The 19,776-nt window shown below is 37.2% G+C and overlaps 1 protein-coding gene across 2 annotated transcripts in view; it reads right to left on the reverse strand.

Moving 5' to 3' along the window:
* The window catches only part of NAA35 (N-alpha-acetyltransferase 35, NatC auxiliary subunit), a 33,758-nt gene that overhangs the window by 7,868 nt on the left and 6,114 nt on the right, over positions 1–19,776 (reverse strand). For both annotated transcript variants that reach the window (XM_065657732.1, XM_065657731.1), the window contains 17 exons: positions 19,055–19,222; positions 18,188–18,254; positions 17,444–17,487; positions 16,790–16,840; positions 15,863–15,946; positions 13,922–14,036; positions 13,226–13,404; positions 12,099–12,158; positions 10,952–11,058; positions 10,653–10,719; positions 9,028–9,126; positions 7,587–7,765; positions 5,962–6,098; positions 4,519–4,586; positions 4,132–4,272; positions 1,667–1,789; positions 489–569 (listed from right to left, as the gene is read on the reverse strand). In XM_065657732.1, coding sequence (XP_065513804.1) covers positions 489–569; positions 1,667–1,789; positions 4,132–4,272; positions 4,519–4,586; positions 5,962–6,098; positions 7,587–7,765; positions 9,028–9,126; positions 10,653–10,719; positions 10,952–11,058; positions 12,099–12,158; positions 13,226–13,404; positions 13,922–14,036; positions 15,863–15,946; positions 16,790–16,840; positions 17,444–17,487; positions 18,188–18,254; positions 19,055–19,222 — 1,770 coding nt within the window. The remainder of the gene's footprint in view (positions 1–488; positions 570–1,666; positions 1,790–4,131; positions 4,273–4,518; positions 4,587–5,961; positions 6,099–7,586; positions 7,766–9,027; positions 9,127–10,652; positions 10,720–10,951; positions 11,059–12,098; positions 12,159–13,225; positions 13,405–13,921; positions 14,037–15,862; positions 15,947–16,789; positions 16,841–17,443; positions 17,488–18,187; positions 18,255–19,054; positions 19,223–19,776) is intronic.

Here is a 19,776-nt window from a genome sequence, read left to right on the forward strand (position 1 = left end):
CTGGATATGCCAATCATCCTCCAGTAGTGATGGGCACAAAGCTGTAGAGTGCTGGTGTGCCTCTCCAGTGTGCTCCTTCACCCTCCTGTGCCAAGCCTTCAGCGGCACGTCTGAAGGCCACCTCCTGCTTGTGACCCAGGTGGCACCCGCTGTCCTAGCAGCCAGCCCTCTCCCATGGGTGTTCGCACGAGCTGCTGATAGCTGCTGCCAATTACTTCTTCCTGCTCTTGAGGAACACCCGTATTTGTACATGTCATCCCTCACACAATTCCCATTTTTTTTGCAAAACATTTAGAAATAAGAGTTTTTAATATTTAAATAACTGCAACAAACTATTTCAAAGGGAAAAATGGATTAAGTTACTTTCCCAGTTCTTTCAAGAGTTAGAGTAACTGTGGCCTGAACCTGCTCATTCAGCTGTAAGAGATCTGTGGTAGCATTGCGTGTAATAGTAAATTTCACATTCGATTCAAGTGGCATTTTCTTACCTTAGAGTCTTTTTTGTGGCCTCCGGCCAACAGCTTCATGACCACAATATTGGGTTTAGCAACCTTTAGAATTCGATTCACCTAAATACAAAAGCATCAACAAGTTTAAGTGAAAGCATATGACCTCAAAATAATTTTAAAGGTAATACTCAAATGTTCACATACTCTAACAATACAGCAGTCTCTTACAGTATCAGTTTAATAATAGAGATCAGGGCATTTTGGATTTGCTTTCAAGTATAACAGCTGGACTAATGAAATTTAATGAAGGGGGATTGATTTTAAGAGTCGCTTTTTTATTCAACAGACCACAGAAACCACTACTCTCCACGCTTAAGTTCAAAAATTGTCAAAGTACGACAAGTTCTGAGGCACTCATCTAAACAAAGGTTTAGACAGACTCCAGGCATCTACTCCCAACACTGTGGCATAACAAGACGTGGAAATTCATATATCAAACTGGTGGCTTTTTGCATGGAAGTACTTTGGGTACAATCAAACTACCTTTAACTATCCTCGTTGGCCCAAATGAGTTAGCTCACATGTATCACCAGAGAACAGGCAGGGATTCCTCAATGCTCAAGAGAACCTAATCCCATAGCTGTTCTTAACGTGCTCAGATGCGACAGAATAAGCATCCTGTTTGCTCCAAAATACAGTCACAGACACTTGGCTTTTAAGCTATGGACAAAGAGGGAGAAATTCCTACCTGTGCTTACAGCCCAGTGCTGAGAAAACTACTCCAGGAAACAAGCACCAGACTCAATCCTCTTTTCAGCCTGACAACATTCAAATCTATTTTCCCACTTTTCAGGAGTACTTGTGAATTACCAGATTCCAGCTCAGTGAGACAGGCATGTGTCACCTTCTTGCTAAAACTGATAGGCTTTTAGAACGGGGCCAGAAGGCAACATGCAAGAAGGAACTAATTTGCCATTGAGCATCTAAGGCACACAGCAGGGAGAAGTTTTGGAACAGTGAGCACAACCCTGATGTTACCTAATGCACTAAAACAAGCCACTGTGTAAGATGCCACCACCCTCTGTTCACTCCTGAATCGAAGCACTCAGCTTTGCACAGCATTTTGACAAAGTACACTTTGGGTCTTAAACAGATCCAGCTGAAAAAGTTATTCTATTATGAGCAAATACTCCTTTTTCCCAGTATTCCAGTCTTACCTCATAGTCTGGATTAGGAATATTCTCAAGAATCATTTTAGCTTGCTGGAAGTGTTTGCTAGCTGCCATGTAGAGATCTGATGACTGAGGCGGTGGGCTGTACTTATTCAAATCAGACATTTCCTAGTGTGTTACAGACATACATAAATACATATTAAAATCAGTTGCCAGCAAGTTATATTTTTATCACCTTAAATAAAAAAAAACTTAAGAAAAAAGTTATGTCAACTAAATAATATTTTAAGAGTAAATACTGAAGTTGAAAACATTTAACATGGCAAATACCAAGCAGCACTACAGTTACAATGCTCAGTGATTATTTTATAGTGCCACAAGATACGATGAGCCTCTCATACTCTTGATAAAACAATCCCTCCCCTGAACAACTTGTCATTCATTTGCTTTAATAGTGCCACACAGCAGAGTGTGAAATTATAAGAAAAAAAATAGGAGGAAAAACCCCCCGTATATGCTGTTTATTCAAATCAACATTACAGCAGGTGAAATATTGAATCTGTTCAAAACTTTTCTTTTTTTTGATTGGGGATAAAAAACTTCAAAGACACGAAGAAGTCACTTCCACTGCAACTGTGCAGAACACTAAATTAGGGAGAGCGACTGGCATACAAAATAGTACCGTTTCAGTTCAGACAGACTTTTAGAAACCTGAAGTTTAGCCACCAGAAATCTAAGTTTAACAAGAAATGTCCAAGTTTCTGCACCTGAGGCAGAATAACCCTAAAATCAGTAGACGTGAATAACCAGCTGGATGAGTAGCAGCGCTACTGTGAACACCCAGCTGAATACAAGCCAACAAGGTGCCCTTATTACCTCATATAGGACTATATCAGTAGGAGTGTGGCCAGCAGACCAAGGAAGGTTATCATCCTATACTCAATATTTGTGCTGGAACGTCTGAAATACTGCATCCAGTGCTGGACTCTGAGCCAGCACTATGAGCCAGCACTGTGCCCTTGTGGCCAAGAAGGCCAATGGCATCCTGGGGTGTATTAGAGGGGGGGTGGTTAGTAGGTCGAGAGAGGTTCTCCTTCCCCTCTACTCTGCCCTGGTGAGACCTCATCTGGAATATTGTGTCCAGGTCTGGGCCCCTCAGTTCAAGAAGGACGGGGAACTGCTGGAGAGAGTCCAGCACAGGGCCACAAAGATGATGAAGGGAGTGGAGCATCTCCCTTATGAGGAAAGGCTGAGGGAGCTGGGTCTCCTTAGCTTGGAGAAGAGGAGACTGAGAGGTGACCTCATTCATGTTTATAAATATGTAAAGGGTGAGTGTCACGAGGATGGAGCCAGGCTCTTCTCAGTGACAACCAATGATAGGACAAGGGGCAATGGATACAAACTGGAACACAGGAGGTTCCACTTAAATTTGAGAAGAAACTTCTTCACAGTGAGAGTGACGGAGCACTGGAACAGGCTGCCCAGGGAGGCTGTGGATTTTCCTTCTCTGGAGATATTCAAAACCCGCCTGGACACCTTCCTGTGTAGCCTCATCTAGGTGTTCCTGCTCCGGTGGGGGGATTGGACTAGATGATCTTTCGAGGTCCCTTTCAATCTCTAACATTCTGTGATTCTGTGACTCGCCCAGTTCATGAAAGATGCTGAGATCTGGAGATGGCTGAGGGCCCAGAGCATGTGACCCATAAGGGGAGGTCAAGGGACCTGGACATTTTCAGACATGAACACTAGTGGGTAAGCTTAACAGCAGCCTACAGCTACTTGAAAGGCAGTTACAAAGTTGTCAGAAGACAAACCCATGCTCCTTGTTAATGGCAGACAATATAACATGGGGGGAGAGGTCACAAATTGTGGCTTAGCTAATTCAGACTGGACATTAGGAAAAAAGGTGAATAGTGTAAACTTCATTCAAGTTATCCAAAGACTAAAGGGACCAGAAAAAGTAACTGGATCAGGTTAACCAAAGAGTTTGGAAAAATCTCCATCCTTTGATTTTTTCAGACTTGGCTAGACAAAGACACCATTGATGTGATCTGTAAAACTACTTCAAGCAGGAGACTGGACAAGACAAGCCTCCACCGGTCCATTCCAACCAACACTTCTGTGATTTTACACTCAAAATTACTTTTGTTTCATTTTCCTGTTTGCTTACTGCAGTACTAAAAACATTCTGCTATATAGCCACAGCCCAAAAGTCTGCCAATAGAATTTGAAGAGACTTTAATTTTCATGCAAACCAACACAAGCATCTCATAAACCACACCATCGGATCGATTTTTAAATATATAAAGGTCTAATTTTAGTAAGAATTCAAAGTAATATATTTTCCCTGCAGACAACTAAAGCTAGAACTCCTTGCCAGTTAGACTTAAACTTCAGTATGAATTTTGAGATATTAAAAGCTTTTTTTTACAATGACAACAATGTCTATAGCAGATGAGGAAATGACCTTCATAAAAGCATGAGTGGCACCATGTTTCAAGATTACTCACTTTAAACTGCAAGTAGTGCACTGGAGGTGGTGTGATAACACTGTTGAATGGAGCAAACCTGTGCTCATATCGAACTTGTTCACTGTCCAGTTCAAACTTGGGTTTTCTTACTTTGCCATCCATGTCAAACGCGATCATCGTCTAAATGGGAAAGGATAAATATAGTGGAAAGTGTTAGCTTTATATCATAGTTTGCTGTGAGCAAGATGAAAGTTATGATTTAGCTATAACTGGAAAGATAGAAAAATAGTAGAGAATTTACCATATCACATTACAAACCTGAACTTAATTTCCAGTCCCACTAAAAACAAAGGTGGCATGCAATGGAGGCTTGATTCCTACTACAAAAAAATTGAAGCCATTGTTCAGCAAGCACAAATAAATTACCTTGTACATCCCAGCACACATATTTTGGTATGCTTGACTCATGGTGATCTCTCTGCTGAGCGGGCGAACTGCAAATTTCACAAAAAATATTTTTTTAATTCAATGTTAAGTACACATATTAATTTCAGATGAAAACAGTTCTTTCACATTTTCAGAAAGTGATATAATTCTCCATTATGTTTTAAAATAATGAAAGAAAACTGAAACATAAAAAGCGCGGACATGCATTTCTGTTCACCTGCCTCTTGATTACACAAAATTTCTCAAAGACATACTTAGCAGTCACATGAATACCATACTGCCATCAGTAAGATAAACTGGTCCAGACAGTCAATGGCATTAGCATGGCACTATACAACACTAAACAATGGTCTAGAATATAAAACTTGTAGTTGAGAGACTTGTTTGCTTAGTTCATGGATTTTTTTTTAAACTTCTAAGACTAAAAGGTTAAAGCATTTTTATCCTAATAAGAAAGATTTTTATTCTGGTAACATTCCTTTAAGCTCCCCTTTCACTTTCAGTGTTTAACTAGTGCCAGATTGCACCACACTTGGCACCTTTTAAAAAAGTATAAAATGCAGTACTACTTTTCTGAACTTCTAGAGACAAGGGAATTTAGTTGCTATGACCCCAAGCTGGTCACTTCTAATGGTATCCCTTGAAAAGAAGACAAGGATAAGCACACAAAAAAGAAGGAATAGCAAAGAGCGAAAGCGAGCCTCTGCACAGTGTTTATTTGCAAAGCTAAGATCGGTCCAATATACCACAATCTTAGTAGCCACTTAGGCATGGCAAATCTGTATCAAACGCCATTTAGACACTGGTTTTGGATGCCTTTTTGATAGCAGGCTCACAGTTCCGAACACAGAGACAGAAAGCTATGATATACGAAGGGAAATTCTTGTTTTCCCTCATGCATATACACCAGAGAAAGCATGAGCTTCTAAAGGGGCTTATACACAATAGTACTACCACTGAAGTGAAACGGGACAACTCACCATTGTAAAATTAAGAAATGTGCTTGGACACCTTCTGAAGCCAAACAGAAATTACAGAAATACACTGAAAGTTTAGCTACAGTCACAAACTCCCATACTTCTGGAGGAATTGTGGGCTGTAGAAAAGTAGTACTTTTCAAAAGTAATTGCTCTGGACCTGTTAATTATGTCTCACAGGACACAACACATAACAAGACTGGTGAAGCTATGAATATAAATAAGCTTCTTTTTTTCTGAAAGACCTATTTAAAAATAAAAAAATGTGAAATTCTTACACAGTGATCGACCTTTTTAGTTAAAAAGTTTTACATTCAGCCTTCATAAACTTGAGGACATTTTTCCTACCCACATCAGTGTTGACTCTATAAATTTTGATTTTCAATTCTACGTGGCTGTATGAAGGGAAAACAAGAAGTCTGAGTTATACTCTACATCTAGGTACCTTTTTTCTTTTTCTTCGTTTTCTTACTACTACGACCCTTCTGTTGTTCCTCCATTATTCTCTCCTCCGCCATTTGAGAGCTGTCAGCGCGGCTCAGTGTTGACATCAACCACGCATAGAGGAACTCTGACAGATACCTACAGTAAAAAACAGTATGTAGCTGTTGCATATGACAGTACGAAACGTATTCATAATGCACATATCCTCATTGAATGCCAAGTTGTTTACTCAAAGAACCAATGATACAGGACAACTTTTAGGGTAGTTAAAACTCTGGTTTGCATGGCTAAAATCAACAGATTAACATGTGTTCTGGGGTTTTTGAGGGTTTTTTTTGGTTTTCCCCCCAAATCAAGACTCCGTACAGATTCAATCATAGACAGTTCAAGGTATGCAAGTTTCTTATACATTGACTAAGTGAAGTCTAAGCTTCTTATTCTTTCAAAACCCATATAAGATCAAATTTTTCAAGAATTCTTTCCCCTGTAAATGATGCAGTTTTGAAAATGATACTATGTTAATATCTTTTCTACTTTTATTAGGAATTACTGTTTTGGGAAACAAGATTACTGATTTATTTCAAGCATTAAAAAGCCATGAAATAATAAAAGGACCAAGCCCACAGGAACATGAGATCCACATGCAATTCTAAAAGATTTAAGACAAATATTTAAGAATGATTTCTTAGTAAGCAGGTCAAATAAATCTCTCGACTGACTTCAATTCAAAAGGAATAGGGGAAATAAAAAAAAAAAAAAAAAAGAGTAGAAATTACAGATATGGAGCACATGGAGGAAGAAATAAGACTTCACAAGAGGTCATAATTCAGAAGAAAAGTTACTGAGAAATAATTATTAATTTGCATATTTTCTCTCAGAAATTTCCTCTTTTTTGTTCTTTAATTATTGTAAGGAGATAAAGCAGTTGACATGACAGTTTCGATTAAAAGTGATTTTATTAAAATGGTGGGGGAAAAACGGGCAGCTAAAAATACCATCTGACAGAAAACTTCTTATTACTTATTGAGGTATTACTTAAAGAATATTGCCATCTTTGGTAACTACATGGAATATTTTCTCAATTAATTTACCAATGAAACAGCCTAGAAACACAATGAGGTGCACTGAAGTTCAGTCTAATCTCTCAGAAAGAAAGCTTACAGCTTACCTAATAACAGTTTATTGCTAGCTTTACAAGGAAAAAAAATAGAACAAAACAAAAAAGCAACAACGACAAAAACCAAAACAAAAACCATCACAACCAACGAACAACAACCCCCTCCAACAACTAAAAAACCCCTAAACAAACAAAAACAAACAAACCCCCAAAAACCTAAGTATATCCCCCCAAATACCTAAGTATAGAAGCACTTTAACACAGGAAGGTTCAACATCAAATTTTCAATGCTGAATCAAAAACGAACCATCTAAAATAATTTATCTTTTGGACCAACCCGCCAACAAAAATAATTAATGTGAATAGAAGAGGAAAAAAAGTATTTTGACTCCATAACAGTGCCATCATCTTTACTACAGGCATAGTTGAATCGCTCATGTAAATATTTGAAATTACAGCTCTGTGAGAGCACCCCTCCTCCAACAGCTGTCAATATAGCCTCCTCTTACCAATATATGTAGTAATATTCATGCATACTGTAAAGTTCCAATTCAAAGCCACTCAGAAGATACTGTATCATAATACGAAGGTTATGATAGAGGACCCAGGTGCCCAAGCAAGCCAAATGTTGCCTTTGTGGTTCCTGCTTCAGTAACATACTATGCAGTGCTGCATCTACTTTCTCTGCCTATTGAAAAAGAGAGGAAAGTAACAGGGGAGGAAGAACATTTGATGGAAACAGCATCCAAACTCTGCCAGAAATAAAATCTTAAAAACTGAATACAAATTGGGTCAGTGAAGCCATGCTCCAGATTAAAAGACAGAAATATGTCTTTATAGATATTGCCACCTCTATAGTCTAGAACTGTCAGAAAAGTGGAAAGTTATTCACATAAGTAAACTCTGCTGCACAGAAAAATCCCAAATATTCTATGCAGTAATACAGCAATAACATCAGGGTTTTTAAAATTTAAAATTTTAAAAGTATTTCTATATAGATTGTTAGCAGTCACATGAGCACTGAAACTCAGAACCCATTACAACCTGTTATTAATTTTGTTATACTGCCAGTATTTATTTTTTAAATTTAAGAGGAGCTTAACAGACAAGAAACACACTGTGGCCAACCAGGGAAACCAAAATATTCCTAAGGCCAGTTCCGTCTTAAAAAGTAGTTGTAAAGAAGACATGAAGTCTCCCACAGTTGGAATATTATCAGTAGTCCTGAACAAACCAACCCATATAACCTGTTAAAAAGTGACAACAGTGTGTCTCAGCTGCAGTACTTAAACAAACTCTCAACCAAATCATCTTGAGAGAACCTGGACCACACAAAATCTGTCCCCCAGCTCCAAATTCCTCGCCTATTCTCCTTAGCATGCACATCTTGGAAAATATTGTGTTATTTCACACCTCTCACTGCTGCAGAAATACATTTCCAGCAAGTGAAAATATACCGCTCCCTGTAATCTTTCACTTCCCATTCTTCAGAAATGTTCAAAATCAGTTGATTTAATTTACATATATTTTAAAAATCATTATTAAATTTTGCAGTTTACATTTTACATAGCTGTAACACTGAATTTTCAAAGGTGTCTGGTAAACATGGCTCATCCACCTCTCCCTGGTTACATCGTGCAGACTGACAGTTACAAGCAGGACAGAGACTAAAAGCAGTGGAATTGCCATTAAATTACAGACATCACAGCAGGGTTATTTGAAGTCTACTTACTGGACAAAATTAATCTTAAAAACTGTAATACCTTTTAGTTCAACAGATCTAACAGGAAGTCTTACAGACTTGCTGGGCTGCATTTTAGGAATCCTTTTCCTAAAGATTTTAGGACAAAGGAGTTGCTTCTTTCATCTAGAATCTAATACCACATGCTCCACTCCAGTAGGAATATACCTGGAAAGAAAAGCTTGCTGGCCTGCTGCTAGGGACATTACCTCATCCTGGAGGGTGGCAAATTCCTCAAGAATGTGACCCAGTTTATCCCTCTGACGAGCTCTGTTGTGTCCATGGATTTGAATCAGACTACAGAATGGCTGAAAGAAACAAGAGTGTAGTTTGAAATTTTCAACACAAATTTGAAACTACTGGAGAAGTACTATGATGTTGATTTAGGCACTTGTTTAATACATCTATATGAGGAAGTGGGTTCCTAATGGCTCCTTAAGGAGTGCAAGCTAGCAGGCAAGCAAGCTCTCGAGTGCTCCCAGAATCACAGAATGGTTGGGGATGGATGGGACCTCTGGAGATCATCTAGTCCAACCCACCCGCTAAAGCAAGTTCACCTAGAGCAGATTGCACAGGCAGGTTTTGAATGTCTCCAGAGAAGGAGACTCCACAGCCTCTCTGGGCAGCCTGTTCCAGTGATCTGGCACCCTCAAAGTAAAGAAGTTTCTCCTCATATTCAGATGGAACCTTCTATGCTTCAGCCTGTGCCCATTGCCTCTCAAGATGCAAGAGTCCATTTCTCTCCACACAAGTCAACCTGAAATTGAGTGAGCATCTTTAGGAATCTGATCAGAACAGAATGTTTGGGGCAAGAGAGATATTTCTTATGCCTAAATCCATGTGCCCAGGTGGCCAAGAAGATCAACAGCATCCCGGCTTGTATCAGAACTAGTGTGGCCAGCAGGACTAGGAAAGGGATTGTCCTCCTGTACCTGTCACTGGTGAGGCCGCACCTTGAATCCTGTGTTCAGTTTTGGGCCCCTCACTACAAGAAAGACATTGAGGTGCTGGAGAGAGTTCAGAGAAGGGAAATGGAGCTGGTGAAGGGTCTGGAGCACAAGTCTGATGAGAAGCAGCTGAGGGATCTGGAGCTGTTTAGCCTGGAGAAAAGGAGGCTGAGGGGAGATCTTGTCACTCTCTACAACTACCTGAAAGGAGGTTGTAGCATGGAGGGTGTTGGTCTCTTCTCCCAAGTTGCAAGTGACAGGATGAGAGGAAATGGCCTCAAGTTGTACCAGGGGAGGTTTAGATTGGATATTAGGAAAAAATTCTTCACAGAAAGGGTTGTCAGGCATTGGAACAGGCTGCCCAGGGAAGTGGTGAAATCACCATCCCTGGAGATGTTTAAAAGATGCATAGATGTGGTGCTTAGGGACACAGTTTAGTGGTGGACTTGGCAGTGTTAGTTTAATATCTTATGTGTATTTTCCAACCTAAATAATTCTATTATTTTATGATTATTTTATGATGTGCTGCATTCAGAAACTGAATATTTTAAAACAATTTTAAAACTTTTTAAACTAAAGAGAATGTAAGAATAATTTTGTTTTTACTAGTGCAGGCATTTTCCTGTGACATGAAGCTACCCTTTAAAGAGGTAGTAGGTGCAGATTTCTAATAAAGTGAAATGTTAGTGAGAAATCTGGAAGCATAACACAGAAAACAGCAATGATTATACTGGCTTTTAAAAGTGTTACCATTTAAAAAGGGTCAACTTCTGCAATTTTGCCTTCATGTCATGTATCTAAAAAAATTGGTCTCATTTTCAAAAGTAAGCAAATCTTGAAAGTGCTCATATACACACAGAGATGCTGTAACTGGAATGAACACGTACCCGAACACAATGTGTCACAAAGGAATCAATGTAGTCCTTCGCCTGGTGATTATTGTAAAGACAACACCTAAAAGGAAAATATCCACATACATACATATGCTTATAAACGTCACCAGTCTATGTACCACAAAATTAAAAAAGAAACATGAGTGCAGCAACAGTGACTGACTCCTTCATACCTAAGCACTTATAAGTACAAAATGTATATATTCTTTATACGTTTGTCCTTGCTGTTTTAAGCAGAAATATTTTTGCATTAGACATGTAAACACATCCAAATAAACTCAAGATCCACTTACTTTGGGGAAAGTACTGGAGGACTGACAAAAGACCTTAAAGCATCTTTTACCATGTCTTGCATGAGGTGAGTGCCAAACACCTTCTTGTTATCTACCAGAAAAGTTGTCTGAAAGTGAAAATGTGTTTTTTAGAAACACGTTTTAAGTTTAAAGCAATGCTTTAGAAATTATTAAAATATGTACTAAGAGCTTTCTATTATGTCAGAAACTTGTAAGATTGCTTTAAGAATTAAAATGTTTCAGCTAGGTACAACGCTACAGACTCAGAAATAGAGGCATATCAGGATTTGTCACTTCTCTGGTATCGCCATTATCGCCCTATTACTTGCATAAGACAATGCATGCAAAATAATTTTATTTCTTGGACTTTTAAAGGCGATTAATCAGACAGATGTTTCTGAAATCAATATAAAATGGGTTATGTGGTTTCCCTGGAGGCAGATACAGGTAATTCTTCAGACTAATGAAGGCTTTTTTCTACCCCTATAGATTCCACAGCTTTCATTGATCCTGTCTGATATTCATTCCACTCTGGTCCACGAGTGCTGTGTCCCTTTCCTACGTGGTCCTTCAGCAGGCACAGGAAAAAACTCTGCTGCCAGGCATCCACAGGGATTGCACAAACACATGTAGTGGAAAGTCAGAACGCACCCCCCATGAAAACATTTTACTTGCCAATAGTTACATTCTATACTTTCAAGATTAAGTGAAGCAGTGAGAAGAAAAGTAGTAGCCTGTTCTGCCCTAACTATCAGTTTTACTGTTGTAGCAATAGAGGCAGTCTATACATGAAATTCAGTCCAAACAGGGACACTGAATACAAACGATAGCCTCAGACTGAAACAGCATAGAGAGAACAGAACAAAAATGCATGTACAGTCCCAGTTCTATGGCAGAAAAAATATTTTAACACTTCCTGTTTTAATTGGTATGTACTAACATGATCTAAGCACAGTATTTTAAAATGTTCTAAAAAATTAGATTAGAACATAAGCCTCCATACACCTAACAGTTAAGTATCTCCAGAAAATTTGTTACTACTTAATAAGTGATACACAAATAATTTAAATATTTGAAACAAGATTATGAATCCATATTTAGAATGAATGCAGAAGTATTTTATTCAAAGACATAGATTAGGACTTGCCTGTAAGAGCGATCTTGAAAGAACACATGGTGATTGCTCACTAAACTCACAGAAAAAATCCTTATTTATATTTAGGAAAAAAAAAGACAATTCAGGTTAATATGCCAATTTTTTAATATATATTTACACACACACACACACATTTGAATTTTTATATATGCAATTGTGTAAATATGCCTGTAATTCCTATACATAAACACACATACATATACATAGCATAGCTTATACAACTTGTAAGAAAGCATGAATAATTTGAACAAAATATAACACATTATGAAGCTAAATTATATTTTTTCTGAAATTACTTGTAATTTAACAGAACAAAAAGTTTCTGAATTTTCTTCTTCAGATGCAATAATTAGAAGGATGATAGCATAGAAAAAAGATACTATTAAACTGTTAAGATCACAGCATAACTGAACCAGGTATGTAACAAAACAGCAATGTTTACCTGCTGCCAGGTGCTTCATGCAAACACTAGTTTAATCAATTTAACGGGAAATAGGAAGACAAAAGATTTTGCTTGATCTTCAAACTGACATATCTGTGGCTCTCTACTCAGTCAGTGAACACATATATGGTAACAAATTTTTCAAGCATTTAAGTGTCTTCTAACAAATGTAGGCAGTAACTGAGAAAAACATCACTTATTCAGGAAATAACATAAGCAGGTGCTTAACTTTATAGCTATTCAGGGAATTACATGCTTAAACAAAAATGCATTAAGTGCTCTCTTGTGTTATAGGTACATATGCAGAATACTGCTTACTGAAGCTGAAAAAAATCATTAATATAGCAAGGAATGACGTTCTGCTACTGCAGATGCAGCTCTTCAACCAAATAAAGAGTTACAAGGAAATCAACTTGATTGGACTCTGCCACGAACATGTATAATTATTTAACAGATTATGGGGAAAAATGAGAGATCTGAGAGGAGAAAAGGTCTTCGTCAAAAAGAGAAAACTATTAAGTATCAGGAAAAACAGCAAATTGTGAATTGTACATAACAATGAGAAACACCGAAAGATTTATACGTGCAGCTCAGTAGGTATATATGGAATGATTTTTTTGCAAGTTACGTTTTAAGATCTTATTTTTGGCTATAAATAAGAAATACTTAGGCTTACCAGTATACAGTGCAAATTAGTCAAGTTGACTACTTCACATACAGTTTTTATTCTGTCTATTAGTTTGGAAAAATAATTGACCATTTCTTCCCTTTTAATTATTTTTGCATATCGAGGAAAAGTTGGTGGCAGCAATCTCTGGTTAACAAGAGGCTCAAAGCCCATCATAATAGGATGATCTAATAATGTAAGAGGGGAGAGAGAGAGAGAAAAGCTGCGTATAAGCTGAGTTTTCAGAACTCACTTCAAGCTTGAAAGTATAATACAAATTATTCAATTAGCCAAAATGAACTTTTAAACTAACATTTAACTTCTAGAGACACCAACTACCCAACTGAGACAATGATTACTATTTAAAAAAACCCAACCCTCAACACCTCAGCATATACCTGTACAGACAGTGAGGTGGTGTTCCTTATTTTAAAATGGCATATACACTGATTTGAAATGCAATGCACTTCATTGAAAGTTCACATTATCTCTGGCTTTGAAGTGACACAGTTGTTTTCAGGAGAAACATCATTTAGTGAAATAAAATTACGATCAAACAATGCAAACCTCTAACAGCTTGTATAATAAGTATTATTAGTTCAAAGTAAATAATAATTATTTTAAAAATACATGCAGATACTAAAGTTTATCAACACGGCGTATTTAAGAAAAGAAAAAAAATGGTAAAATTTTAAAATATGATACCTCCTTTAGTGGTATCATTCTGTGCCTGGATACCATGATGCAATGAATTGTGAATGGCAGAAAGCAAGTCAGCTGCCTGAGTCATTAGTTTCTGAGCTTCTGCAACTGCACTTGTCTGAAAGGCAGGTAAGAAGTTATTCACATTATGACCCAACGTATTTTGACTATAGAATTAATGCTAGTATCAGAAAATGGAATGACATTAGGATTCTAATGTTTGTACATAACCAGTTCTGAAAAAAACCCCAACCAAACAGATTTTTGAACAATGAAGTGTTCTTTATATTTTACATACCTATACATACATTTAGTAGTAGTACATTGTTTGTTCTATAAGATAAGCCTTAACAATCATTATGACTGAAAGTTGAGTATAAACTACACAAAAGTCCTCTACTTTTGCTTTTGGAGGACAGGGGACAGGGTGGGCAAAAAAGGCCACAAAACTCTTCCGCCAAATGAGGCAGAACTTATAACTGCAAAGAACAAAAAAATCCTATTATTAAAAAAATGTAGAATTCTTGACAATATAGACAAGACACAACCTATTGACTGAAATGAAATCACTATATAACATTAGAAGACACCAAATGTCCATTAGAAACCTTCATTCATGATCTGCTGACATGCTGAATTTTCTGATGTCCTGTGACTCCAGATCTGTTAGCAAACTGGGTACCATTTAAAATAGCTCTCCATAAAATCTAAAATCTTATTTTAAAAATAGTGGACCAACAGTCCCTGATGAAACTTCAAATATTTGAAATCTCAAGTCAAATTAAACTTTACTCCTTTTAGAAAAAAACATGTTTAAAACCTCTGAAGATCTAATAGAAGCTGAACAAGACCTGTAGCTCTGAGTAATATACATTAATGTATTATAGCATCCACAGATCTACTAAAAGAATAAGCTGCTAAGCAGATCTAATTCAAATCAAAGTAGTCCAAGATGTAAATAATTTATATCTTAAGTAATCTGACTTCAGCGACACTAAGATAGTCTGATTTTGCACAGATTATTAATTAATTGCAGTTCACACAGACAGAATTTGGTTGTACGTCAGTGTAGATCACTTCCATGTCACAGTTTGCGTTTTGACATAACTAATGGCTATACTCAGAATGCAATTGCTCTCAACCATCCAGTCACTTTTTCCTCAACACTGATGTCTATCAATGATACATGCACCTCACTTTCAATTTAATCAAGGTCTTTTAAACTGTATACAGCTGCTCTGACAGCAAAATATGTGGGAAAGACTCCACGTCACTTAAGCAAGAAACTTGTTTATTTATTTATGTAAATGGAAATAACAATAAGCAAGAGACAGATACTTATCTTTGTATAAAGACAAAGCTCTTGAAGAAAAGCAGCTTTGTCTCATGTGACATTTGATTCTATCTCCTTGCCCTAGAACAGGCAGTTCCTTCCCCCCTCAACAATTAGGAAATCTTTTATTCAAAAAAAGCAGGCAAATTGCATGGAAAGCCATTATTTTTGTCTGAGAAGAGGAATATCGTGTAGATAAAAATTCAATATCACACAGAAGGAAGAGCTAACCATTCTCTAGAGATGGAAAAAAACACTGCCCAATGTCAGGTAACTCCACAGAAGGGGACTGACCTCAAGGAAGAAAAGTTTTGGTCACGTGTGTGAACAGAGTAATCCAAACCCCATAAATATTTTTCTTTAAGTGTTCTAGAATGAATATTCTGTCTCTCTGCAAGGTCATAATGTCAGCTAGTTGCCTTCCCTGTGTTTTCTTTAAAAATCAACAAAAACTGAACGGTGGCCACTGTAAGGCCTTATCCAATGCTTTATCTGCAGCAACATCAATTCAAATCTACAGAAGCTACAGAATAACTGCTTCGCCTTAGAGTATGAAAAACGAGCATTTCACAGGATCACAATGTGAACACAGAAACACCAAATGAACATACCTCTTTTTTGGTAAATGCTATCAGAACAGTCAGCAGTACCCGGGTAAACTTGACTCTGCTGAACACAGCTAAACACTGTTGATGCTGTCATAAAAATATACTGCATATTATTAACAAATACGTGTTAAATCCTGAAACTTATTAAGAAAATAAATTTATTGAAGCATGGTCCCTAGTCTTAAAAATACAGTGTCTAGTATGATTTTGTAGAAAAGTTATCGCATTTGTAGAAGTAATCTGTACTGCTGTCAGAGAAGCACTAACACAAAAAATAAGACAATACTTTGGGTAAAGCACAGTCACCGACTGTACAGCTATCTCCTATGCAAATACCATTGAAACCTCAGCTTAAATGAACAACTGGGAATTATGAAACCAACTTTTTTTTGGTTTTTTTTTTTTTTTTTTTTAAGATCTATGTTAAAAATTATTTCTGAAGAAAATAACCTTTCCCAGTAAAGGAAACCCACACTCTTCTGAGCCAACCACATCTACTACATCAATTACCACTTTTTCTGGAAGGAGCTACACTGCTTTCACCTTCTCTTCCTACTTTCTCCCTCGACAGTGAGGCTGCCAGTAGCACTAAAAGCTGCTAGGAAGGAACTGAGAGAAGAAAGTAGAGGACAGATAAGACCACCTACTTTGCTAATGGCTTTTTCTTGAGAGGTAGGTGCATGAATGGCAGAACTGCAGCAGCACCACTATTCTGCTGTTGGGATCAATCCAGAATGATCACAACGATCCAGAATGGCAGCATAAAAGCCTATCTGCTAGCCTGGGATTTGCTCAGGGCCATGTTTAGAGCAGCTCAGATATGACAGTAGTAGCAACACTGATGACACACATCTCACAAGCTGATAACTACTGATTAAAGTATTGATGTACTAATCCACAAAATCCAGAAAAAAGTAAACAATTAATTACTTCAAGTTCAACTTCTGGATCTCTCTCTTCTCCTTGTCGACTTCGAGTACTCTGGAAAGTAAAGGCATTTCAAATAATTTATTAAAAACTGCAAATGGAAGCTACTGATAAAATCCCTCTACCCTCTGCAGAATATCTATCCATTAAATAACCCTACAAAATCAGTTCTCCATTTCAAACCCTCTTAATATATCATCTAGGTACCTGAATGATCCAAGACTCTCCTATAGCAATGACACCTATCTCAGCCCACTCTGCAAATAGATAAGGAAATTGTACATACATTTTATATTGTAAACCATAGTAAAGGCAGATTAAGTGACTCCTTTAACATCCTATAGTATATCTGCACAAAAGCCAGAAATTAAATACATACTTTTTGTGCCCCAGTCTAGTGTTACCTTCTACACCATGCTTCCACCTATTTCTAGTGAAGCAACTATTAAAGAATTGGGAAAGGTCTGAAGAATTTCAGCATCTTTAGCTAGAAGGCAAACTACCAGCATGTTACACAAACCATTACGGCAGTTCTTAAAAAAACCCACCACCATTAAAAGACAAAGTCGCTGCACTCTTCATAATTCAACTCCTTCCCCCAAGCCTATGTTAAGTACATTTGAAGTATAATTCACAGGGCAAACATGAGAAAAATACCTTCACTCGTCTTTGGAGATCATCTTCTACATCTTTTAGCATACCTGGAAAAGTCACAGCACAATTAAAAGCTGAGAAGCATTCCTAGGTACACCTACACCACTCAGAGGAAAAAAGTTTTGAAGGAAAAAATCAAGTTTTGAAGCATTTTACATACCCATCAGCCAAAGACTAGACAAAAAAAAAATTTTTGTGATGGATGGTGGAGATATCTTGCAAAAATAGATAAATCAGGGTATAGACTGACTGACCCAAACCTTAAGTGTTCAAAAATTTTCTAAAAATAAATCAAGGGAAAGCTCAAGTGTGTATCAAAAAGTGTATCAAAATATATACTTATATACTTATGTATGTACCTAACAACATACGTATCCATAGCTTTAGAACTACTAGATTGCATTTTCCTCAAAAGCAATCTGTTTAGATCACAACAAACTCCAAGGCAGAGAAGCAGAATTCAAGCAATGCTCTTTCCAATGGTTTTTATCTGTCTCCGTCCTGAATGAGCTCATACGCAGCCACTTGGTTGGCACAGCTAAATGCGCTTCCCTTACTCAGGCATTTCATAAATAAACAGCTGAACCTTTTCTTCAAGGAAAAATAATTCGATCTCTCTTTTTACCAAGCCATCAATTTTCACAGGACTAACAAAAAACCTTAACATCTGAGATTCCTACCAATTCATTAGGTTTGGTTAGGAGAAAGAGACTGACTGGATAGATACGCAGAAAGAACAAACTGTACCTGTAACTCTGAGATCTGTCACACTGTTGGCCATTTTAAATCCGTAAGTCATTGACTGAAAGTCTTCCTAAAAAATAAAAATCAAAGCAGTATGTTGTGAAATATAAAGAGCAGTAGTTACATTTTCAACTTGGTCTTTAGGGTTTTCTTTTTGTCTGTTTTAGGGTGGACTTTTTTTTGTGGTTTTCTCTGTTTTGTTTTGGGGTGTTTTTGTTTAACTACGTCAAGTATAAAAGTTTGGTTCCATTCTGCATAACTGAACACACCTTGGTTTGGATGACTTTCCAGCCCAAATACAGCTTGGGGTAATTATTTTCTGCATAAATCCTTAATACCAGCATGTTCTTCATATTTTCATCAAGTGCCACCCTATCAAAATGTTACAAGAACTATGAATGCAAAGTACTATTCAATCAATTTTAGATACAGTCAGTACAAAATGACCAGTCCAAGCTCTGAAGAAATAAAAATTGCTTTGGCACAGAAAACCAGACTCTGATTCCACTGCTGGACAGACATTTTGGATAAAAGATTATCATGGTTATCTCAAGTAGAAAAATTAAAAAAATAAACAGGAAGAAAACCTCAAGTAAAACTGATTTCAAATGGTTCACCACAAGACTTGCATTGCTTCTTGAGTAAAATATTTATGTAACTCCAATACTCAAGCAAAAAACAGAAAGGAGCACACAACACCTTCATTGAAGAAAACATTTTAAGGAGATCAAGTCTAATACTTTTAGGAGGATTAACTGCTGCTCCTGCAGTATCCTCAAAGCAAACAGTAATAAATCTCTCTAATACACTGTTTTATTTGCATTATGAAGCCTACATATAATGTTATACAGAAGATACTGAAGCACATACCTCCTCAAAAACAGCTGCTTTGTTAACTTTTTCTCTGGCAATATCACAGATTTTCAGGATCCCTAGAGCAAAAGCCTTCATAGCAGGATCTTCTATGAAGTCTGGATTATGAATATAAAGGCAAGTAAATACTGTCTGTGCCAACGAATGTCCCTCTAACCATGTTATCTAGAGAAAAGAACATTAAATGTTTTACTCATGACATCCAAGTCACCTGCATTCTTTTTCCATCTTACTGTGCTTCAGTGAGTCATTAAGGAAGTCCCTATCACAGCAACCTTCCATCTAGCAAAGAAGGGCAAGAGAATTTCTCTCAGCCTTTAACCTTTATCCAGCTGCTGGCTGTCACAGGCAGTAAGGTACTAAACCCTAGAACACTTTCAAATTCTGGTGTTCATGTCTAATCTCTGTCACTTAGACAAGACATTAAGTTAAGAGACCATCAGATTCAAAAGGTTCCTCTATATAAATATTGAATGAAAAATGCAATTGGCAATGAAACAACTCAGCAATATCGTGCATGTTCTTTTCTACAACTTAGAGCTTCTTTTCACAATCCTATCTACTACTTGTATGATGCTTTAAGCTACAAGAAAAGTTTCAGAAATTTAAACAATTATTTCTGTCTTGAAATAGCACAAAACACAGTAGGATCAGATTTTTAACATGGCCACTCTCATTCTTCAAAAAAAAGTCAGTATTTGGGCTAGAGGGCAAGAAGA

This window comes from Caloenas nicobarica, chromosome Z (assembly GCF_036013445.1).
Source record: "Caloenas nicobarica isolate bCalNic1 chromosome Z, bCalNic1.hap1, whole genome shotgun sequence".
Taxonomy (NCBI): domain Eukaryota; kingdom Metazoa; phylum Chordata; class Aves; order Columbiformes; family Columbidae; genus Caloenas; species Caloenas nicobarica.